Here is a 25,332-nt window from a genome sequence, read left to right as displayed (position 1 = left end):
TCTGTTTTTCTCTACCACTGGGATGGGAGAGGTTTTAAATTGGATAAAATATTTTTCATTTTTCTCTCTCTGTTTTACCTGCATATGGTCTCTTTATTTTTCTTTGAAGATTGCCTGCACATCCATGCTCTTGGGTGCACTTAGTGTACTCCACACATTGGCTGTTACTGAGGAACAAAGCAGGGTTATGTCTCCTTATATGCTTGTGGGCATGAACACTGGTTACTGTGAGCAAGTGTGCATCTGGACTCAGTAGCCAATGCTTTCTACAGGGCTCCAGTGCAGTGGTGCTGGAACAATTTTTATAGTGGGGATGCTGAGAGCCATTGAACCAAACTCTAAACCCTATATATAATGGAAACCGCTTCGAGTTGGGGGCTCTGCAGCACCTCCTCACCCCTAATTCCAGCACCTATGCTCCAGTGAGGGGTGTGGGTGTGTGTATGTATATATGTACCCAATGCTGTCGGTGTATGAAAGCAGACCCCTGGAAATACACTGATAGGCGAATAACCTCTTTTTCTGAGGTTATTGGAACAAATACAAGGAGCCACAAAAGAATAAAGTGCCTCCAACATCTTCAGTTACTCTGTCTTCAAATGATAGAGCTCTTTTCCCAGTTTCAGCAAAAGATCCGTGACCATGTCACAATTTCAAGGATTAATTGGAATTCTGTGTTTTTGTTGATTTTATTGTTGTTTGTTCTTTTTTATTGTCTTTAATTTATTTTTGCATGTATTTGGGCACCATGGCAAATTTCTGCCTTGTCCTGCTCAGTGTCCTCAGAGGCAGATTCGGGGTTTGTGGGGCCCTGGGCCAGAGCAAGTGGGGGCCCCTCCCTACCCCTTCTGCCTGCAGTCCCCCCGCACCCTCCCCAGCGCTCCCACTGGGGAAATGGCGTCAGGGCATGGGGGCTTGCTCCACCCCTCCCCCCCGCCCAGCACTCCTGCCGGGGAACTGGGTCAGGGTTGCCTTCCTGCTCCCTGGCAGGAGCGCTGGGTGGGCGGGCGGAACAGAGCAAGCCCCCGTGCCCCAACCCTCCACCCTAGCAGGAGCACTGGGTGGGCAGAGCGGGCTGGGGGCTAATCTGCCACTGAGTGTCCTGGGGGATGTGGGAGAAGAGTATTGGGAGTCTCTTTCCTTTCTAGCCTAGGAGCATGCAGAGTATTAACTTGGTGGATTCTTTGGTGATAGATGGAGACCCATCTAGCACATCCAGTTGACCTCTTTAACCTTAAATGGGCATGGATAGGTCTCTGTGTGCTTTCGGATGTTCAAAAGCAAAAGCTGTAGGGAGCTCATGTTGTAGCTAAACTCGTGTGGTGTAAGAATATTCTTGTCCATGTCTCTGAATTTAATTTTTGAATATACAGAATGCAATGCTCATTCCTATTTTTCCTTTTTACATAACAGCCAAGATACATTGAACCTGTAGACAGATGTAGCCAGTATGTATGCATTAATATGGGATGGATGTTGTATAACGTTTCAAGGAACTGCCATAAGAACGTGGAGAAACCTGACTGTGGTTTTCGAGGAATGCCAGTTCAAGTTAACAGTGATAGTTGTTGTCCAGAATGGGAGTGTCCCTGTAAGTCTTTGTATTGTTTATGTTACATTCTCAAATGTGAAAGATTAAAACTTGATTATGTAAACATCAAAATTATAAATTAAGGATTATAAATTCAAGAGGAAGGATTGTTTTGTGGTTATGGCACTGGCCTGAGACTCAGAATACATGGTTTCTATTCCTAGTTTTGCCACAGATTTTCTGTGTGAATTTAGGGCAAAATACTTAATCTCTCTCCATCTAAAAATTGGGAATTCAGTACCTCTCAGGAATGCAATACCACAGTAAAAATGCAACAGAAAAGCCTTTTCTTAAAATAAAATACATACATTGGAGAGAGAGAAATATTTTGTGGGAAAGCATAAATCAGCATTATTTTTATAGATTACTTTGCTTAATTTGGTGATTTTTTTTTCCTTTTGGAGTTTAACATACAGATTTTTAACTATACTGTGTTGTAAATCAGGCTCCAGAACTATAACTCCAATGAGGCAATGTGCCACAGTGGGAAAATACAGTTTAATATTGAACTGTCTTGAAATGAAATGTCTCAGGTTAGTTCAACCAACCAATCAGAATGAAGCATTTTGATTTTGGGAATGTCAGACCATTCTGACTGAAAATATTGAGATGAAGCATTTTAACATTTCTATACTGAAATTTCCCTTCCATGAAAAATGTTAGAATATCAGCTTTTTTTCCCCAAAAGAAAAATGTTGAAATATCAGAATTTCCTGAGGGATGGAAATTCCGAATTTCACTCAACTCTAACTGGAACTCTAGGCCTTGACCTCAATAGATGTCTGTCATTTAATTTAAAGAGTGTTGCATCAGGCCCTAATTCTGATAATAGATGCTCCAATTTTATTATTTTTTTTTTAGGGTATACCAAAGTTGAGCATTAAAATATAGATAGTCATACAGATGTGTATCTATACGACATTCTTGAGACCTCCATGTTGCAGCCACTGACTTTTCAGCCATAGAAGAATGATCGAGTCTCCCTTTTGACCCATGGAACAGACACTCATTTCATGTAAATTGTCATAGCTCCATTCACTTCAACAGAGCGATGGCAATTTGCAACTGCAGAGGTTCTGTCCTTGTATACTCTTTAACTGGACAGAGTTGTTGCTATTGAACAACATAAGGTTCTTCTCCTCTTGGCTCAGTGTGCTGTGTGCACAGCAATTCCAGCTAACAGTGGTGGGTTTTTGTTTTTACAAAAGAGGCAACTATTGCCAAAAATAGAAGATTTTTAAGACATTTGTAGAGTTCAGTTTTGTGGTACCCTCATTAAATGTCAGTTCTTTTTTAGGTCAATGCTCTGTACTGTCTGAACTGAGCATTATTACATTTGATGGAAATAACATAGCCCTCTATAATATGGCTTCCTACATTTTAGTCAAGCTCCCAGGAGAAATAATTGTTGCTCATATTGAAAAGTGTCCCACTAATCGGGTAAGATGTTTGCATGCTATCACTTCCTCAATAACCTTAGTAATGTTGAATTCTTTTGGTACGTGTGTGTAAAGGCAGAACATAAATTAATATCCAGTTCACAGTGATAGCCAATTTAAAAATTGTAAGTTTTTTATATTTCAAAGCACATGTTTTATTGTACCTCTTGGGAAATGAAACAGACCTCAGGGTAACTAGTAATTGTTGTATTTGTTATAAGGAAATGAAACTGTAGTTTTCTTTCTTATTGTCAGATATTCAACTCAGTAGGCTAGATCCTCAAAGGGTAAATCAGCATAGTTCCATTGAGGTGGTGAAGGGAAGTGCAAATTATATATCCCCTTCCGCGAGACTGTAGCAGTTGCAGAATTCAGTCCCATGAGAGGAAGGCAAGAGATGCCCATATCACTGTCTTCCTCCAGGGATTTTGCTTGTGATGCTAGGTTCAAGTTGCAGCAGGATCTCCACAACAGTTCTTCTGGGGCAGCAGATGCCTGAGTGATATGGTTAAAGCCTCCACCTCCCCTAACACTTCTAGAACTGCACTGGCTGGATGCGGGTGTTGGGGGGACCTTGCACCAACGCTACCTCTCTCTGGGTTGACTTTCTGCAAAACCCCAGCCAGGGCTACCTTTCCCAATGGCCCTTTCCAAGAAGATTGGCACCAGCTGCCTGGGGCTCGAGAGGAAAGGGAGTCCTGGCCCCTGGATAGCAGCAGCTCCTTACCCTGGAGCTGCTCAGCTCATCCACAGCAGGATTTGGGCACCAGCAGGGGGCATCTCCCAGTCTGTAGGACTCCAGTGAATGGGCAGTGTAGACTCCTTGTCACCCAGCCTGTGGGTGCTGATCCCCCTCACATGATGGGTGGTGGGTTTTTTCCCACTGGACAGAGTAGGATTCTCTTCATCTGGGCCCCTGCTTGTCCAGCCAGTCCCACACCTCAGTCCTTACACTTCCAGTCTGTTGCCCAGTCTCCTGCACTCTGCACACACACCCAGCAACCTGTAGCCTGCAGCCCCCTGAGACTCCCAACAATCCCCACACCCCCTAGTTCTCCTCCCTGAGCCTTCCTGGGTGAGCTCATTGCTGTTGGGCTTCTAGCTCTTTGGTGGCAACTCCTCCACCAGTACCTGGACACAGTGGAGTTGAAGCATGGCTGCAGAGTGAGTCCAGTGCAGCAGTGGTGGGTGGGGCACAGCCAGTCTCAGAGTGGCAGACGAAGGCTGGGCACTAATATGGAGCCAGGCAGGTCACTGTGCTTGTGGCTGTGACCTTACCTTCGCTGAGCAGCTGGGTAGGTGGCGAGAGCACTTCCCTGGCATTCTGGCTGGGTGCCACTTCCTGCTTCTTGTAGCCCTGGTTGGGGGCCTCCCCTGCCCACTGGCAGCACTGCCAGATTCACCCACCATTACTGTTCCCTGTGGAGGGTACTGGGGCAAGTCTACAGAAATCTTGCTCTCAGAAATCTGTTGCTCTCATCAGTTGCCTAATCTGCCTATAGCTAGAGCAGCCTCTAGGTTAAAAAAAATGTGAAATAGTTGTGGGTGAGGACAAAGTCACAAAGTTCAGCCACCAGGTTTGCTGTGACATTATCGGGGATACTGTTCCTGACGGCTTGTAGTCCATCTTTGTGTGGAATATTGGTGTAGAGGGCTTCTACATCCATAGTGGTCAGGATGGTGTTTTCTCCCTGGTCACTCATTTTCAGACCTAAAAGTCGCAATTCTCCAAAAAAACCCCTTCAAAAACAGACTCCAATGAGAATCTGCAGAATTGGAATTAATCTGCAAACTGGACACCATTAAATTAGGCTTGAATAAAGACTGGGAGTGGATGGGTCATTTCACAAAGTAAAAACTAGTTCTGCATGCTATTTTTTTCCCCCTACTGTTACTCACACCTTCTTGTCAACTGTTTGAAATGGGCCATCCTGATCATCACTACAAAAGGTTTTTTTCCCCCTGCTGATAATAGCCCACCTTAATTGATTGGTCTCATTACAGTGGGTATGGCACACCCATTTTTTCATGTTCTCTGTGTATATATCTCTTCCTACTGTATTTTCCACTGCATGCATCTGATGAAGTGGGTTTTAGCCCACAAAAGCTTATGCCCAAATAAATTTGTTCGTCTCTAAGGTGCCACAAGGACTCCTCTTTTTTTTTTTGCCGATACAGACTAACACGGCTGCCACTCTGAAACCTCTAGGTTAAAGTGACTCAAAAACAGCTTCTTCAAAACAAAGCATTATTGATCATTCACCCAAAGGTACAAAGCAAGTAGAGGGAAGGATAAAAACAATAAAGGCCTACGTACATATTTCCTTACTCTTAATCTTTCCTTGCGGGCCTTGTGTGTTTCAGCTAGCCCAGTTACCTCCATCTTTGGGCTGTGCAAAGGAGATGGCCCTTGCTGCAGCTTCGGCTTCACCCTCTGGCCATTTCTACACCACAGCCACTGCAGTGGCACAGCTACAGCGTGATAGCTGTGCCAGGGTGGTGCTGTAGCATAGAGGCTTTTTACATTGATGGAAGGGTATTTTCCACCGATGTAGGTAATCCTTCTTTCCAAGAGGCATTGACGTAGCCGCATGTACACCAGGGTTTAGGCTGACCTAACTACAATGCTCAGAATATGAAACTTTTCGAAGCCCTGAGTGATGAAGCTAGGTTGATCTAAATTTTTAAGTGTAGACCGTGTTTCTCTGTGTCTCTTTGCCAGTTTGTCCGATCTCACGGACACACCCTGGACAGCTTCTGGCCGCTTACTCAACCTCCCACCCCTTTTCTAGGCCTGGGGTCAGGGCTGTCCCTAGCTATACTGGGGCCCTACGCAGCCCTCCTGCAGGGGGGAGGGGGTTGTGGGGCCCCAGGCCTCCATGTGGGGGGCTGGTCCCAGGCCTCCTTGGGGGTGGCGGGACTGGCTTGGGGGGGCAGGAAGGAACCGCCCCCCAACACTTACCTGCGGCATGGCTGGGGCCCGGTCGCTGCGCTTCCCGCCGCCGGTGAGTGCAGGTCCGGCCCTGCTGCAGTCCTCAGGGGCAGGAAAAGGCGGGGCAGGGGCAGGGTGGGGGTGGAGGCTTTGGGGAAGGGGTGGGGTAGGGGCTGGAGCAGCATGCAGCTGCGCAGGGCACCAGGAAACTTGGTGCCCCAAATTTCCTGGTGCCCTATGTAGCTGCGTACTTTGCCTATGGGTAAGGATGGCCCTGTCTGGGGTCTGTAATGGTTAAGTGTTCCCATTGAGATATCTCTTCTCAGCCTTGGCAAAATAGCTGTGTCCTAGGGTTGGGAAGGGGGAGTAATCTCTTCACTACTGTGAAGTTGGCAATTGTGTTTGAGTGTTGGAATGCTCTTTATCTAGGTCGAGGTGTTGGCTTTCCTGCTTGATTCCCCAATAGGACCTTTGGCTCTAACTCCAGAGCAAATAAACAAACAACACAGAGGCATGCACCATATTAATAAACATATGCTTTGGGACGAACAGGAAGTATATGTTCCCATGTATAGTGAAAGTTTAGCTAGCATTAAGATTTCAGGAGAAGGACCCTTGGTGCTGAAAATGACTAATAATTTGTCATAGGAAAACAGGAGGAACGTTACTAATATCCCTGTATTTCTAATCTACTTTTTAAATGTTTTTCAGAGTGCAAATTCAATAAGAAAACTAGTGAGTATTTTGTTAATTTTTAAGTATACTACTTGTTATTTATTTACTTGTACATGCTAAAATAAATACTATCCGTAATATTCCCCCTTCCTCCAAACTCTTATTTTGGCATTTTTCTTACAAGGTTTCACCTGGAGGCACTTCAGGGCTCTGTTTTAAGAAATTAAATGTAACGACACCTACAAATAAAGTACTCATCAACCGCTTGGCAAGAAAGGTGAGAATAATTGTTAATATTCAGCATGTGTATATTTAAAGGGTAATTTACACAGCGCTACTCGGTTCTAGAATGCCGTAAACCAGTCTTTACAGTTTATGAAGTGTAGGAGCAGGGTTACTCCTGTGGTACAGCTCCATTCTTTCCTTGTTGTACTGCAAGAGGAACAACAGTATTATTTTATAATATTTTTTGTATAAATACGCTGTTGGCCTTCCGAGTTATCCCTCTTTCATGAATGATTTAGAAAAAAAATTCATAAATATTAAATCTACCAAAGTCTTCCTGCTCTTCCTTCATTCTTGATCTCCTATAGCACTGAGGTCAGCTGCCTCTCCTCTTTATTGCTGGAAGTGGTGTTTGTCATTCTGTAGGTAGCATAGTTCCTCAGCATGATTTTAGGGGACACTCTGATGATGGAATTACTATCTTTCAGGTAGATATTGAACTAAGACCCTAAGCAAAGCTGTGGGAATCTTTTGTGATGAAATCCCAAACCAAGAAAAATGTATTAGTTTTTGGTTGGTTTACAAAACCAACATTTGGCCCAGTTTCAAAGACTTTTGAAGAAGCACCAGGGATTTGATCATGTTGGTGGAAACTCTGAAAAACATGTTCATAATAGATGTTCAAAATGGAACCAGAATAAAAACTGTTCCTAGACTTGTTGGGTTCCTGATCTCCAGTTCTATGTTTAGTCCATTATATCTCCCTGCTAGTCAATAATAGGTAGGAAGAGAGAAAAAATGAAGAAAGCAGGATGAGTTTCTTATTTGGGCAGTTGAGTGTGGGAACAAGCAAGATTTCCTGTTTTCATAATTACAAAAGATTCTTCCTTCATCATTTTCTCTCATTGCCTACTTCCTTTGTGATTATAGGAGATGGAGGTTGACTAGAAATGCCATGATTTGCACACCCTGATTACCTCTGACAAATGTGATGGAAACAATCTAAAACAATAAAATATAAATGCTATTTGCTATTTCATTAAATGTGTTTCTGGAATTCTGCTGTTCATTTTAAAATATATTTGGTTTATTTAGGTAGTAGTGGATTCTGTAATTCAACCTTTACCTTTCTCAAAACATGGACTGTGTATTCAGGATACTGGTGCCATGTACGTCATTAATACACCTGCTGGCATTAGCATTAAGTGGGCTCATGTTACAGGCATTATAGATATACAATATGGCTTACATTCTAACACATCTACCAAGACAGAAGGACTTTGTGGTAAGATTATCTTCTCTATTAATCTTTGTTTGTATTATATTTTTTTCACTAAAGTTTTTTATTTTTTTAGTCTTCTCTCACTTAAAAGTTGTACAATACCCCACTTCTTAATGTCGCTGCCAATCAAGATCTATCAGCCATTATCTGTTGTCGTCTTAAAGTCCTTCAGATATGAAACTCTCATTAATTTTAATGAAAATTCTACCTGATCTGGGTTCCCAGGATTGGATCCATAATCTATCAATGAATGTTACTTCTGTTTCAAAGCACCTGTTTAAATAATATCAGGATAAATAATTATCACTACATTTTATGTATTTATCTCTATTTGAAGTGCACCCCTCAAAAGCTCTGGCTGCATGTAAAAATACTAATGAAATCCACTGAGCAAAAAGAACCAAATTTTGTGCTCAGAAGAAACCACCAAGGAATGAGTTGAGGTAGAGGCATTGCATTCAATGGGCTTTGCAAAGGGATGTTAATGCCTGAAGGGCTTTCTCCCCCATCCATTGTAAAGAAAGGAATGGCCTAGCCCTGGGATGATGGGAGCAATTACCAAATCTATGGGTTTGGCTAAGGAGCTGATTCCCTTGTAGACGCAGGAGCCAGATCCAGGCCTGCTATGGTTCCTTAATCCACAACGGTACCTGCTTATGGACAGGGCTTTTTGGTTTTCAGTCTTCAGAAAGACAAGCCATAGGAAAAAAGAGCAATGCAAGGGGAAAAATAAAACATGGTAAAACTATCTGTGGCATGGTGTTGGTGCCTCATGAAGTACTGAGTGCATCCCTAAATTGATGTCTTACCAGGCTCTTCGACATAAGAGGCACATGACAGATTTAATAGGGAAGAGAACAAAAAGTAAAGATTCATAACTAATGTGACCTATAAATTTGTTATTGACTTGATACAGCAACTCGACCATATAACACATTTAATTTGGATATAACTTCTGCAGAGTGTAATGAATATTGATGTGGAAGCACATAAACACAACAGCTGCAGGAGAAATATTTGTTAAAACTGGGATCTTGTGGTTACAGCAAAAGTGTTCTAAGAGTGAGGACACTCTGTTCCTCAATTTCTGAAGAACTGATAATTAACAGTTGCTAGTGCAGAAAATCACAGGAACAGTTTTGAATAATATAGCTCTTTTCCCCCCCAATTCTTATTTTCCTATCTGGAGTCACAGATCACAGTTTTAAAAGCTTTCCTCTTCCCTTTAGCTCTTTGTTGTCAAATTCAAATTGACAGGATAATATTATAATCCTAAGTGTAAAGAGGTATTTTAATTTTTGTATAAATACTGCTCAATACCAGTCACAATGTAATTTAACAATTACTGTTCTATATAACTCATGAATTTTATTTGAACTTCAAATTATTTTATTCTTTTTAAAAGAATTAATTTCAAAATAACAGACCAATGTTAATTCCACCAGATAAAATATATAGACTAAGCCAGTGGTGGTGAGTTATATGGACCTATGGTGCCCAAGCTCCAGGAATATTCAGGGCCACCATGCACCTTCCCCAGAGCGTCTTCCGGCACTGGGGGTCCTCACCTGGCGCTGCCACCACTGGCAGCATAGCGGGGCTAAGGCTGCTTCCTGCCTGCCCTCTCTCCACGCCACTCCCAAAAGCGGCTGGCACGTCCCTGTGGCCCTGGAGGAGAGTGGATGTGTCTCCGTGCACTGCCCCGCCCCAAGTGCTGACTCCGCAGCTCCCATTGGCCTGGAACTACGGCCAATGGGAGCTGCAGGGGCGATGCCTGCGGGCAGTGGCGTGCAGAGAGCCCCCCCCCGGTCTCCCTACCTAGGAGCCTCTGCCAGAGGGGTGTGCGTGTCACTTTTGGGAGCTGTGCGAGGCCATACCCCTCACCCTCTCCCGCGCCCCAACCCCATGCCCCAGTCCAGAGCTTGCACCCAAACTCCCTCCCAGAGCTTTCCCCCGCACCCACTTCTGCACCCCACCCCGCTGCCCCAGCCCAGAGCCCGTGCCCCACACCGAACTTCCTCCCAGAACCCAACCTCTGCACCCTCTCCTGCACCCAAACTCCTTCCCAGAGCCCGCCCCCTTCCTGCATCCCAACCTCCTGCCCAGCCCGCTCCCCATACCCCGTACCCAAACTCCCTCCCAGAGCCTGACCCCTCACCTTTCCCGCACCCAAACTCCCTCCCAGAGCCCAAACCCTATCCTGCACCCAAACTCCCTCCCAGACTCTTAGGCAGGTGTGTATGTGTGGGGGGGGACTTGGACCCAGACCCGGACCCGGACCTGTTCATGCATGTTAAATCACATTTTAAATGAGACTTTGGTGTTTAAATTGTATGAAGCAAAATTTGTAGAGTTTGATAATGAAATCATCCAGCTACTGCAATTGCACCAGAATAACAAATTTGTTTTACATCCAGACATATCAGGAAGATCTCAAGACACAAATCATGCCTACCAGGACTTTAAAAACACGTAAACACCAATTAAAAATCCATTATGACTCAAGAGGAAATTAAAAAGTGCTCTATGGCCTGGGAAGAAAAGGAAACAACCAAACAAATTAGATGATAATAAAAAGACATAGGAACCCCAGCTGCCCATTCCCCAATCAAAAATATTCAGTGTCACCTTGGGTGTAGAGAACTCTGCTACTTATTTGCTAAATCAAACTCCATCCATACAGATTCAAATTCTCCCATTTTATTGTTGACTTTGTATAATATATATTTATAGGAAGGTATTTTAGTGATTTCAAAATACCCGTCTTTGAGTATGGAAATTGCATCTGTTGTCTCTCCGTACAATATCAAATTCATGAGAGAATAGTGAACATTAATTTTTAAAATATGTTAGATGCATCTTTCTGCACTGAGAAATCAAGTAACACAAGTATTTGTGGTAAAGAAGGCAATTTATTCAATTTTTTTAAAATTACTTTTAATAACTTCTAGCGTTTAGAAATGTTGAGATAAATCCAAATAATGTGCCAGATTATGAGCTCTTTCCTGCCCATGGTGAGTTCCACAGTTCAGGGCACCTGTTTCCCCTTAGTGGTTCAGCAAGAGCTCCCATTCTCAGGCTTTTGGACTACCTGGCCGTTGCCTCTCTTCGATGGAGACACCCATCTGTCTCCCTTCTGACTGGGGTATCTTCAGCCTGGACAGTACCCTTCATTATTCCGAGCAAGAGACACTGCCTAAGCAAGCCTGCTTACTTTCTATTCATCGGGTTAACAGTGTAACTGTCCACAGTTATAAGTTACCACACAGCACTTCCTATGCAAGCCTAGTTTATTCTTAGTGTAAAAGCACTACAGAAAAACATATTAAAACAATAAAAGAACCTATACAGATGTTAATACTCTTACCAGAGATTCTATTCCCACCACCTTCAATATGGGTTCTGGCAAGTGAGTCTTGAAACCTTCCCAAAGGGGTCTCTTGTGGTGACAAGGTCATAAGAGCCTCATTTCAGAACTAGCACACTCGTGATATGTTTAGTTCACCCTTTATACAGTTTAAGGGTCTTTCACCTGGCATTGCCAGGAGCAGGTAGTTAGCAACAAATCTGAAGTGGGTATTTGCATTCCCCTCACCCGCAACTATTTCCTAGGAAATCCTTTATACTTTATATGCATTGTCCTAAACTGTGCTTTGAAGTTCCTCATATCTCCCAGAGATTGCATTAATCTTATCTTCCTGCTAAAAAAAAAATTCCATACAATTCCACAATAGTATATATTTGCATTTTTAATACAATGAACTCCAAAGATGTTAAACTTAATTCAAGAAGGTTTGTCCAGGATATTGCAGTCTGTCACAGTGAGCTGTTATTTGCATAAGCACTCTTATTTAAATTTATAATAGAACTTGTGGAATTAGGTCCTACTCAATGTGAGTAAGAGTGTCAGAATTTGGTACAATCTGAGTGAGTTTGCCATTCTGCCTGTGACATATTGTAGTATCAGTTCGGTTAATCCATGTCTGAGAAAGTTTTTAATTGAACTGTATGATCCGTCTGTCTAACTAAAATATTATTGATAATAAATACCCAATAAATAGTACCCAATAGTACCCAATAAAAATTAAAACCATATTTAGGAAATTCTAACTTTTGCAAATGCAATAGACTATTGCAAATAAACTTGTTTACAAACTGATTTGATCCAAAGTTAACATTACCTTATCATTTGCACTTTTCTTTAATTGAAGAACAAATGTTCTATATTTATTCACCAAATATGATGCACTGTTTTAAGGTGTGTGCAATGGAGACCCAGTTGATGACCTCAAGATGCAAAATAGGACTATAATTACAAATATGGAAGAAATTGAAGCATTTATTAAAAGTTGGGAAATTGAGAAATCAGTTGATGTAGCAACCAGGAGGCCAGTAAGAAATTGTACTGAAGATAACTGCACTTACTGTATGGAGCTGTTAAACAGAAGAGTTTTTGTCCCATGTCACAAAAAAGTAAGTACAAAGAAATAAGGAGTTCCAAGTTTAAAATAATTAAATTTATAATAATAATATAATGTATAATATTTATTTTTATGTTTCACTTGCTTCCAGAGCTTTGCCAAGATACTGACTGAATTAATTCCTCCTCCATGTGCTCATGAGTAACCTCAAATGGTCTCCTGGTCCGCAGATCTCTGAGAGCTTGTCTTCACTGCATTGTTAGCTTGAGCTGTACCTCAGGTTTTGCCCCTAATCCAGCTCCTGTCTATCCACACACATCTCTAGCTTGAGCTAATTGGTGGTGCTATAAACACTAGCTAACCAGCCTCGGGGGCGGGGGGTAGATGAGGATGTGCTGAAGCTGAAGTGCTGCTGAAGCTTGAGCTAGTAATGCAGTGGGGATATTGCAGCTCAAGTTACAGCAACTCATCAAAAACAATGAGGAGTCCTTGTGGCACCTTAGAGACTAACAAATTTGTTTGGGCATAAGCTTTCGTGTGCTATAACCCACTTCATCAAATCAATGGAGTGAAAAATTCAGTTGGCAGGTATAAATGTACAGCACATGAAAAGATGGGAGTTGCCTTACTAAGAATAAATGGACACAAATCAGACATCAAGAATTGTAACATTAAAAAACCAATAGGAGACACTTCAATCTCCCTGGACACTCAATAACAGACTTAAAAGTGGCCATTCTTCAACAGAAAAACTTCAAAAACAGACTTCAACAAGAAACTGCAGAACTGGAATTAATTTGCAAACTTGACACCATCAAATTAGGCCTGAATAAAGGCTGGTAGTGGCTGAGTCATTACAAATTATAATTTTCCCTCTGTTGATATTCACCCCTTCTTGTCAACTGTTGGAAATGGGCCACATCCACCCGATTGAATTGGCCTCATTAGCACTGGTCCCCCACTTGGTAATGAAACTCCCACCTTTTCATGTGCTGTATATTTATACCTGCCTACTGAATTTTTCACTCCATGCATCTGATGAAATGGGTTATAGCCCACGAAAGCTTATGCCCAGATAAATTTGTTAGTCTCTAAGGTGCCACAAGGACTCCTCGTTGCTTTTGCTGATACAGACTAACACGGCTGCCACTCTGAAACCCAACAACTCATCAGCAGCCTGTGTTGCTTCAGCATGACTATTCTCACTGGAAGTAGCCTGGCTTGAATGGAGTAACTTGAGTGTACTAATGTGAGCTAACAATAACAGTGAAGACAAGCTGTGAATGTGTGGACCACCATGTCACTCCTGAAAGTACCATGCCATACTTGAAAAGAACATATAGGAGGCAGAGATTCCATAGCATCAGCCTAACACTGAAGTATTGTTCAGAAAGGGTAATGTTTAGTACATGATCAAGAAGCATGTTGCTCAGAGTGAAGGCCTGATGGTTCTATTGAAAGTAATAGCATCCAGTTCTGACTTACAGAAGCATCTGAGTCACATAGACATTAGCCTAGTCACTCCTATACTTGTAGGTAATGCTCAGAATGAATTTGTTAGTCTCTAAGGTGCCACAAGTACCCCTCATTCTTTTTGCTGATACAGACTAACATGGCTACCACTCTGAATCCTATACTTGTGATATCCTTACAGATAGTGTTTATTTTCAGTACTTCTAGTAATGACATAGTTCAATACATCAGCTGCCACTAGAGGTAGCTGGTGTAATGCAGGCAGGTTAGGCATGGTTTGCAGGGGAAGAGAAATAAGAAGTTTTGAGGAGAGGAAATATGACCGTACAACCTTGCCCACTCCCAAGGGCTTGCCGACATGGTGCACCAGAGGGATGTAAATTGTAGAGCACTCTGAAGTGCTGCTCTCTAACTGCTCCATGCAGAGGTGACTGGTAACTGCTGATGGTGGGGAGGCAGGGGTGAAAGTAACTTAAGGGACTTACCGGTATGCAGGACTGTGGTCCTGAGCAGGCAGGGGTTCCTTGGGCAGAAGGAGTGGGGCCTTTAAATCCCCAAGCCTTTAAATCACTGCTGCTACCCTGGGGCTCCAGCGGTGATTTAAAGGGCCTTGGGCTCTGGCTTCAGTAGCAGCGGCTGGGAGCCCCGGGCCCTTCAAATCACCACCAGAGCCACATGGTAGCGGTAGCTGCGGTGGTGGCCGGGAGCCCCAGGTCCTTTAAATCACCACCGGAGCCCCATTGTAGTTGTAGCTGTGGCAGCGGCCGGGAGCCCTGGGGCTCTGGCAGCGATTTAAAGGGCCTGGGGCTCTGGCTGCTGCTGGGAGCCCCGTGCCCTTTAAATCGTCGCCGGAGCCCCGGGGCTCCCAGCCTCCACTACCCCAGGGCTCCAGCAGTGGGGCTCTGGCGGCGATTTAAAGGACCAGGGGCTTCAGCCGCTGCTTGGAACCCAGGGCCCTTTTAAATTGCCTGCTTGGGAAAGCTGCCCCCTGCCAGTACGGTTGGCTGTGTACCGGCTCTTGCTGGTATACCGGACCGGACTGTCTTACTTTCAGCTCTGGGGGGAGGAGGGAAGGCACAATTTAAAGGTTCTGGTGGTATGCAGCAGTTCAGAGCAGGCATTCAAGAGACAAATGAGTTTTGATTTCTAGAGCTACTTTTGATGTCATGTTTTACAATAATATGTAATAGCAGATGGAGATTGTTCTAAAAGAGAGCTACACATGAAGAAGCTCTGGATTGCTCTGGCATATTCTATCAATTTGAGGAACAGAGATATTTTCAAACCAATCCCTTGATATGATCTTTTAGAGCTCTTGTGGTAATATCAGCACCCAGTAATTATGTCAGGAATCTGTTCTAATTTAACCATATAAAATTATTTTTCCTCTCTATTTGAATCTACTCTCTCTTCTGGGTTTACAGGGAGACTTTGGCTGTCTTAGGCATCACAAATACCAGAAATCTCATGCTAACCCTCCTGGTAGCTATGATGTCTCTTCTGGACAAATTGGAGAAAGTCCAGAAAAGAGCAACAAAAATTATTAAAGATCTAGAAAAACATGCCCTATAAGGAAAGATGGAAAAAAATGTGTGTGTTTGGTCTGGAGAAGAGAAGACTGAGAGGGGACATGACAGTTTTCAACTACATAAAAGGTAGTTTCAAGGAGGAGGGAGAAAAATTGTTCTCCTTAATCTGAGAGAACATCCAGGTTTTCTCACCCCCCCCCCCACACAAACCCACTCTCCTGCTGGTAATAGCTTATCTAAAGTGACTTTAGATAAGCTATTATTTTAGATAAGCTATTACCAGCAGGAGAGTGGGTTTGTGTGTGTGGGGGGGTGTGTGTGTGTGTGAGAAAACCTGGATTTGTGCTGGAAATGGCCCACCTTGATTATCATACACATTGTAAGGAGAGTGATCACTTTAGATAAGCTATTACCAGCAGGAGAGTGGGGTGGGGGGGTATTTTTTCATGCTTTGTGTGTATAAAAAGATCTTCTACACTTTCCACAGTATGCATCCAATGAAGTGAGCTGTAGCTCACGAAAGCTTATGCTCAAATAAATTGGTTAGTCTCTAAGGTGCCACAAGTACTCCTTTTCTTTTTGCGAATACAGACTAACACGGCTGTTACTCTGAAACCTGTTGAACTGTAGTAACTGCAGCTGCTACCAGCTGGGTCTCAAATCACTGCTCTGGGCGCCACCTAGTCGGGCTCAATGGGAGAGCTCAATGCTGGTGCCTTTTCCAGGCACATCACCCTCAACCGTGCTTGGAAGAAATCTGGGGGGCACGTAACGCTGCATTTCCCCCCCACCCCATGTGTCACTTATGGCCCCATGTAGACTCCATGAAACAGGAATACGTTAATGCGTACTTTTAGAGAACATCAGTGGGGTCTATACTTTAGAGCACTTTACAACTCACTCCCCTCTGGTGCGCATTGCTGGACTGTGCTGACAAGCCTCAAGACTTCTTTTACATCTGGTGCTTTCTCAGAGTAGGAGCAAAGGTCCAGATTCCAATTCCTAATTTTATTTTTGTTCTTTCCTACCTCTCCTCCTCTGTGGTTTGTTCTGCCCTGCTCTGCCCTTCCCTGTAAATCTCCTTGACTGTAGACCAGCCAACTGTGAGCAGCATCATGGGCAGCTCAACTCCTTCCTTCAAGCTCCAGAGACATTTCCTGTCTTTTCCCCTGCTCCTATCTGAAGGGAGAAAATGGAGGGAACTCTGATTGAAGGAGTGGGCTGAGGAGAAAAATTGAGTGACATTTTAGTAAGTGTCATTTGAAGAAACCTGACAGGGGCAAGAGAGGAGGGAGCTGTGGAAAGCAATTTGGCAGCAGGAGGGAAAAGGTGGGGATAGTCTTTGCTTCGTACACTTTGATGTCTTCAGCTTCTAGTAGTTGAGAGGTAGGTCGGGTAGTCAAAATATATGACAAAACCATTGGGTTCTGAACACCACTCCTCACAGAGCTGTCAGGAGCGCCGATACATTGAATCTGTGTGGTCCATTTCTGAGCTGCATCAATGTTTGACATTGTGTCAAAGCCATGAATGCTTGGCCAGCCAGAATGAAGTTTATTCTCTTATGTGCACATGAAAGTGGCAGAGCCAGAGAGGATAGAATATACTGTGTGCTTCATAGAAGTTAAATGAAACAAAATTCAAAAAGTCAAGAAGGATCGGTAACAAAACTGCCCAGTAGTGAACACACAAATGTGGGGAGAGTGCAGAATCATAGAAATAGTCATCAGAAACAGAAAAGGTATTGACTTCCTGTCAGTCAGGGATTCCTGATGATTCTTTTCCCTTACAGTGGTAATATTTCTTGTAATTAATTAGCAACTTTGATTACAAAAAGCTGTTCTCATTAAATCTCAATTAAAACGTAATTCTAGGTTTCACCACAAGACTTTTGTGAGAAGATGTGGATCAACAATACCTACTTTTGGAATTATGAATGTGATGCACTTTCTGCATATGTGGCTTTGTGCAACAAACATAATATCTGCATTAAGTGGAGGACACCAGATTACTGTTGTAAGTAAATAACACCTACTCTATCTCCAGACATAATTTCCTATCACTGCAACATTTCTGTGTCTTGTATACTAGCCAGCAATTTTTTTTAACACATTATTGCTAGAAGATTTACCCTTTCAGTCACGGTTTTGTTAAATCATGGTAAAATTTCTTAAAACTCTAAAGTTATGCCTTTCATTAAATATGTTATAACTTAATTCTAATCTTGACTGAATTAGTCATGTGTATTCCTGAAGCATAATTTTGTAATTTATGTTGCTAAAAATGTAAAAAATATGCTTTTTATTATATAAACATTTTGCTCTTACTACATATTTTCTCCTTTGAAAATAAGAAAATGAAAGCAATACTTTGGTTCCTCTTTGTGTGTGACTTGTAGCTCTGGGTTGTCCTGATGGCAAGGAATACCAGCCTTGTGTGCAACCCTGTGCAGCCAAAACATGCCTAAATAAATGGTTCTATGAAGAATCCCCGTGCTCCTATTTAAGAGAAGACTGTGTATGTAAAAATGGAACTATTCTCCATAGAACAGACTCTGACCTCTGCATACCTGAAGAAAAATGTGGTAAGTAAAGCTGAGCAGAGTGGCTGAGTAGGTATGTTACTATAACCCACTGACTGGTGGGTTATATTGACATCTCATAGTAAGTTATGTACCCTATCTTTGCCCAGTCACCAGAGAATGTGAATCTGTTACAGCCCGAGGTATGGAGCTTTGCTCTTTAGCTCAAGCTGTAGAAATTCATGCTTTCAGCTGTGGAGGTCCTTGGTGCAATCGCTATTGTTGGTCGAAGGACCATTACAGTAGGATGTTCTTTCTGTGTTTCTACAACTTGTTCCCTCCCTTAGCACACCCAGGAAGGAAAACAAGGAATAGTTCCTGTCCTCTATATTGAGTGGCTTTGTGTCCACCCTTTGTTCAAGAAGTTTGTAATTTGCAGGTGCTTTTGGGCCAGCAGCTGTTCCTGCCAGCTTGTTCTGGGGGGGACTACGCTTCTAGGCTAATGGCTTTTTGGCAGTCCAGGTTCCTGGGGTCTGCAGCTCCAGGGCACTCCACCAAGCAGACTGCACCAGAGTCGAAGAATTTAAAAATGTTTGGCTTTTGTTCTGAGTTGAAACAAAACTAAATTTAGAAATACTGGAATCCTCCTTGACAGTTTTAGTTATAATCCTGTGTTAACATTCAGACTAATTACCACTGAGTCATACTGGAAAATGGATATAATTAGCTCCATTACCTGGGGTTTTTAGAACTCAAAACTGTGGTAACTTAACCTGGTTTTTTAGGCAGTGTCAGGAACAAATCAATGGGGACACAGCTCCTCTGTCTGATAAATGATTGGTACAAACAAGAGTGATTTCACTGAAAGCTCCTTCTTTACTGAGTCTCATGCACATATACAGATACATATACAGGTTTAGAGCATCCCAGATTATAGTTACCCAAAGTTTCAGATGGTTTCCAGTGATCAACAGCCAGGCTTTCAGGGGCTCTCCTTTTGTCCACCTGCTTGGGGAGATGTCAGTCTTTGCTCAAAGAAAAGCTTCCTTGAACTGTTCCAAAGTGTATTTTTGTACTTAAATTTTTATAGCTAATTTAAATAGTGCACATAACTTATAGGCACTCCGAGTGGGTCACCAATTTTTTTAGCTTTAGCAAATTCCTCATTTTTTATTAGCAAAACATTTTTAGTATTTGTAGCTATAACAACAACAAAACATATGTTAGGGGCACTTAAAATCAAGGTTGGCTATTTACATACTCCTCTCCATTTTCATGGCTGGTTAACTTTCTGTCTCATCCTCCCATTCTAATTAGCAAAACTGCAATCATGCAGCTATTTGGCCTTGCCTTTCAAAGTCCTAACAATTATTTTTAATGATATGGTATTTGGTTTTCAGCTAATAGTGTCTGGATACACAAAATGACTGCATTTATGTTAAATTTAATTCTCCCACAAAACAGCCAATGTGTAAAGGGAATGGTAGTGTCTATTTGGATCAAATGGTTTTGAATGCCAGTCACGGGTAGGAAGCTTAGGCTGAAGTTTATCTTGTGGTATTGTTTTTGAGTTATAAATAGATTCAAGGAAGGAAGTGAGGTTGGGCACTTACTCAGGGTTTGTGGCTCTGTGAGCATGAGGTAGAAAGATTCAGGCCATTCAAATCTAGGTTATGACAGCAAATGCTTCTTAGAGGACCTAAATGACACGAAGAGGTATCAGAGAGACAAGCTGAGTGAGGTAATATCTTTCATTGCACCAACTTCTGTTGGTGAGAGGAGACAAGCTTTAGAGTCACAAATAAAAGATATTACCTCACCCACCTTGTCTCTCTAGTGTCCTGGGACCGACACAGCTATAACTACACTGCATACAAGGACGTATCATTAGAGAGGTAACTTCTGATGTAACTGGGACCCAGACAATTCAAGGCTGTAAAGTTAGTCACTGACTCCTTGAATTTATCCCAGAAGGAAAGAGGAAGTATGTGCAGAAACTTGAACTCTGGTGTTATGCATATCAGCTATCATACCATTCAGTGGAGCTGGCATTCTATACCACCTAGAGTTTCTGTTAATAGAATAGATCAATTAAATTAGTAATTTTCAATGTATCAGACTCAATCATGTTTTAGAAAACAATGCAGACCTTTCAATTAAATACTTGATAAAATATTGCATATCCTTTCATGCCATGAGGCTTTCCAGCTGACACGTTATTTGTACTAGTCTGGAATAAAACTGTTCTAAATACATGTTTCAAGGATGTAATATTTTTCTTCCTTAGCATGTACAGATAATGAAGGACAGCCTCGTTCTGCTGGAGAGGTTTGGAATGGGTCCATTAAAGGGTGTTGTATGTATAACTGTTTGGAGAATGGAAGTGTTATTGCTATAGAACCTGAATGCAGTGAAGACCCACTACCAGTCTGTGAGCGGGAAGGTGAAGTTATCATTAATGTCATTGAAGAGCGGGCTTGCTGTCCAAAGAAAGTTTGCGGTATGTATGCAGCCAAACATATTTTCCATAACAAGAGTGCTAAGGAGGTGTTTAAACATTTATTGACATGGATTGATTTGCAGGCAGGGTTCAGGGTAAAACTTTAAAAAATGCCTAATTGACTTAAGAGTGAAAACCCTATTTTCAAAAGTGACTTAGGGTATGTCTACACTGCAACTAAACATCAGTGGCTGGCCTGCATCAGCTGGCTTGGGCTCATGGGGCTGAGGCTGTGGGATTGTAAAATTGCAGTATAGACATTTGGGCTCAGGCTGGACCCTGACCTATGGGGCCCTCCCCCCTCGTGGGCTCCCAGTGCTTGGTCTCTAGCGCAAGCCCAAACATGTTTAGTTGTAGGCACACCTGTAGGCATGTAGGACCGAAGTCTCTCAGAAAATCAATGGGATTTAAGCTCCGAATTGTCTTAGTCGCTTTTGAAAATGGGACTCAGGTTTCTAAGGCTATGTCTACACTAGAGACCTTACACCAGCCCAGCTGTACCACTGCAGCTGCACTGCTGTAAGGTCTCCTTTGTAGCCGTTCTCTGCCGATGGGCAAGAGCTCTCCTGTCGGCATAATTAAACCACCTCCAAAGAGCGATGGTAGCTATGTCGGTGTGAGAGCATCCCCCACTGACAAAGCGCTGTCCACACCAGCACTTCTGTCGGTGTAACTTATGTCAGTCAGGGGTGTGTTTTTTCATACCCCTGACTGACAAAAGTTTTAATGACAAAAGTGCTAGTGTAGACATAGTGTAGGCTAATTTTACATAGGCCAAACTCTCCTAAACAGTTTGCAGATTATTCCTATCTTGGAAGGGATATGATAGAACAGTCCTCACACTTAGGGTAATGCTGAGCTTTTAAATAGAAGAGTGTGGACATGTCTGCATGAACAATTAACCACAGCAAGCTGGAGTGTGAATCTACTCTGCATTAGCCTGCCGCAGGGTAACTACCTGTGTGGACCCTTTTGATGCAAGTTAACAGTTTGTTAATGCTCTTTGAGCGAGTCCAAAGAGGACTAGAGCAAAGTGCTCTACAAGCTGTTAACATGCATCAGCAGAGTGCACATGGACAGTTAGACTGCAGCAGGCTAGTGCTGGGTAGATTCACACCCCAGCTTGCCATGGTATAAATGTTCATGTAGACAAACCCTAAGGTAATTCTCCCTAGTTGTTGCACATTACGTATTCTATTGTGCAAATAATAAATAATGGTATTATTGATAACAGTACTGGCGATAGGCCGAAACACAGATTGCTGTCTGCTAGTGCTAGGTTTATTATGTACACAGAGTAGTCCACAGTCCCTGCCCTGAAGAGTTTAAAATCTAAATAGATAAGTCATAGGGTGAGATAAAGGAAATGTTATGACTGACCACAGTTTTGCATGTGGGAGCTGAGATAGAGAGACTTGCCCAAGGAAACACAAGAAGACTTTGGCAGAGCCAGGAACTGAATCCAAATGTCCTTGATCCCGTGTCCTCTGCCTTAATGACAATACTGTTCTTCATCTTATGTAGTTAACTATTTTATTTTCTATTTCCATCAGTGAGCTGCCAGCACAGTAGAATGCCTTGTTAGAATCTTCATGATTCTACATGTTTGCACCACTGCTTCTAAGTGAATCATGCATTGGCATGTTACTGTTTTCCCAGAAAGCAGCTTAGTGTCAGTTGATGGCCAGATGCTAGCTTTCTGTCTGTCCATGTTTCTTACCAAAAGAAGCATGGGTCTAGTATTTGATACATTAGTTATAAGATGCTTTTTTTAATGTCTTAATGAAATATTTTTGTGGAAATAGAGGGCAAATGGCATAGCTGAACTGGTATTTTCACTCTCTAGATAGCTACCTGTAACCACTTGCCAGTTATCAACCAATGTAATCTCTATTCACATTCATACACATGTGAATATTTGCATATGCCATATTTTTTTTCAGAATGTAACATGACTTTGTGTGAGGCTATTATTCCAACATGCAAAAATGGTGAAAAATTGATGGTAGGCTATAGCACCCTTTCCTGCTGTCCACAATACCAATGTGGTAAGTGATATGTGGAGACAAGATTAAAAGCATATTTTCCATCCCTACATTATCTGGGGTAATTGTACCAAACGACAATTCTGCCTGTATTAACAGATCACCATAAATAACTTCTGAGAAATGTTTCTACTCTCTTCCTCAGGTTGTTTCTGCTCTGTTCCTTAGGGTTTATACTTTTTTTTTTTTGTATTTCTTCTTTCTGTCAGTTTTGATTTACAATCAGTTTAGTTTTGTTTAGATAAGAGAAGAGAAAATGAAAAAAAGAAAGTAATTAAGGAAAATACCTTTTTCTATTGTAGGATTATTCATGTGACTTTTTATTAGAGATACTGACTTGTCTTTTATGTAGAATGTGATCCCTTAGCATGTCCCAATGCTCCCCGTCCGGAGTGCAGAGAGGACCAATTTATTGTTGAAGCAAAACAGGAAGATCCTTGTTGTTTCTCTTATCTGTGTGGTAAGAAGCCTTTACTATTCTAGCTTTCTTGTTGGTAGACAGGATATTATAGCGCAGTGGTTCTCAACCTTTTCTCATTTGAGGACCCCTAGAAAATTTTGAATAGTGGTGCCAGACCCCTTTGGAAATCTATTGTCTGTGTATATATAGGTGATTCTGTTCAGTCAGTTTTCAGTCTGTCTTTTATGGACCCCTTAGACGTATCTGCAGACCCCCGGGGATACTTGGACCACAGGTTGAGAACCACTGTTATTAGGTTATCTACAAATAAGAAAAGACAGGTCTCTAGTTGCATACTTGAAAAGGTTGCCTGAGAATGCTGTCACAGGATTGGCCTGGGCAGACACTTGGCTATAAATTCCACTTGCATGTATTGTTTTGCAATTTAGGACCTTTATTCCTAGGTTACTTTTTTAAATATTACTGCTGAACTGCACACTAAAGAATGATGCCATTTTATATACAAGTACAGAAATTGGGCTTGTCTGAAAATATTTGGACATATTTCATTTATAGAATTATGTGACCTTTGCCTTCAATCTGCAGCTTCGTTATTATTGCCCACTGACAGTCATTTTTTCAGTCCATGTAGCAACAGTCTGAGCATAAATCTCAACACCAGACAAAGTAATAGGTACATCCATTACTGTATCATTACTTTCAATTATCTATTTTGTTTGAATGTGTTAGTCAATAAAAGTTTCTTAGATACCCAGATGGCTGGCTGGCTTGCAGGCAGGCAGGCACAGTAGAAGAACATGGGTAGAATAAAGAAAAGGAGTACTTGTGGCACCTTAGAGACTAACCAGTTTATTTGAGCCACAAGTACTCCTTTTCTTTTTGCGAATACAGACTAACACGGCTGTTACTCTGAAACCTGTCATGGGTAGAATAAAGCTCATATGTAACAACTTTCTGATGATGTATTTTAAACTTTGTATTTGGTTTATTCTTTTTAACTTTAGTTTGTGAATCTTGCATTGAGCCTGTTCCTTTATGTAATGAGGGGGAAATTCTCACAGTAGATCTTAGCACCATGCATTCCTGTTGTCCTCGTTACCATTGTGGTAAGTTTAGCTGTTTTTAATTTAAAGGTTTTCCTGTATCTGGTAAACATTATATGCTGTGTATTTTTTTCAGCTGATTCAACACTTTCCATCTAAAGTTGAATTTATCCAAATGTTAAAAATATAGTTTTATAAAATGTTCAGTATTGTATAATGTCCTACGTTATTACAGTATTCTGGCATCCCTTTCACAGGTTGTCCTTAATAGGCTCTGAAGAAGTTTCAGTTTTCACAGATATCCCCATGCATTAGCATTGCAACAAGGAGTGAAATGTTGTTCACTACCATTGCTGAAGTGACTCGGTGCCTCTGGTCAGCCAGCGTCTACTGACACCTTATCTAGCAACTGTTTACAGATATACAGCTAGAGCACTCCTGTAGCTACTAGTGATTTTGGGTGCCTCAATTGCTGGGTGCCCAACTTGAGTCACTTTCATGGAGCAAGATTTTCAGATGATTCGCGTTCAGCAGACTTTGAAAATGTAAAACCCTTTAAGGAGATTCAAGTTGGGCATCAAAAATTGAGATAACCAAAATCGCTAACTTTTGGAAATCTTGGCCTGTCTCTCTATTTATCCCTTGTACAGTGTCAAGAATGCTGTTGGACCTTAACAAATATTAAATCATAATAACAAAATTCTATGAAAAACCTTCAATGTTGTTAGAATAGTTTATCTAAGGAAATATGAGCTGAAAACATGTTGAGCCATGTCATTTCCCCCCATTTAGTTTGTGATGAGAACCGTTGTTCAGTGCCTCTTCTGAACTGCACAGCTGACATGCGACTGGTGAAAGAGAAAGTACCTGGACAGTGTTGTCCAGGCTGGCACTGTGGTAACTATTTTTCATTCTTCTACTAGTTACTTATTAATAAAAGTTAATGTCTTTTGACTGATACATTTTTGTTGCTCTCTTCTCAGAATGTAGCTGTGAAAATTTTACTATACCAACCTGTAAAGTGGTAAGAAAATTTTCTTTAGATGTTACTTAATAACATCCAGTATTCCCCCCGCCCCTTACTTTTTATGCGCTATTGTTTCTGTCCCTTCCTTGAATTTGTCATCATAGGCTATGGGATTGGGGCTATCAATACTGCCTGTCATATATTTGCCAGTACATGGATTATAAAATGGGGAGGTGTTGAAACACTGTCTCCTATCTTCCAAATCCAG

The 25,332-nt window shown here is 41.9% G+C and overlaps 1 protein-coding gene across 1 annotated transcript in view; it reads left to right on the top strand.

The window, feature by feature from the left end:
- Nucleotides 1–25,332, top strand: part of OTOGL (otogelin like) — a 132,654-nt gene that overhangs the window by 86,945 nt on the left and 20,377 nt on the right. Inside the window, exons 37-50 of the mRNA XM_077838230.1 lie at nt 1,414–1,591; nt 2,889–3,031; nt 6,674–6,697; nt 6,822–6,914; nt 7,958–8,147; nt 12,403–12,617; nt 17,442–17,583; nt 17,966–18,151; nt 20,376–20,588; nt 22,532–22,636; nt 22,986–23,093; nt 24,059–24,160; nt 24,890–24,994; nt 25,081–25,121. Of these exons, the coding sequence (XP_077694356.1) occupies nt 1,414–1,591; nt 2,889–3,031; nt 6,674–6,697; nt 6,822–6,914; nt 7,958–8,147; nt 12,403–12,617; nt 17,442–17,583; nt 17,966–18,151; nt 20,376–20,588; nt 22,532–22,636; nt 22,986–23,093; nt 24,059–24,160; nt 24,890–24,994; nt 25,081–25,121 (1,845 nt within the window). The remainder of the gene's footprint in view (nt 1–1,413; nt 1,592–2,888; nt 3,032–6,673; nt 6,698–6,821; nt 6,915–7,957; nt 8,148–12,402; nt 12,618–17,441; nt 17,584–17,965; nt 18,152–20,375; nt 20,589–22,531; nt 22,637–22,985; nt 23,094–24,058; nt 24,161–24,889; nt 24,995–25,080; nt 25,122–25,332) is intronic.

Source organism: Eretmochelys imbricata, chromosome 1, assembly GCF_965152235.1.
Source record: "Eretmochelys imbricata isolate rEreImb1 chromosome 1, rEreImb1.hap1, whole genome shotgun sequence".
Classification (NCBI taxonomy): Eukaryota; Metazoa; Chordata; order Testudines; family Cheloniidae; genus Eretmochelys; species Eretmochelys imbricata.
This window is presented reverse-complemented; position numbering and strand designations above follow the sequence as displayed.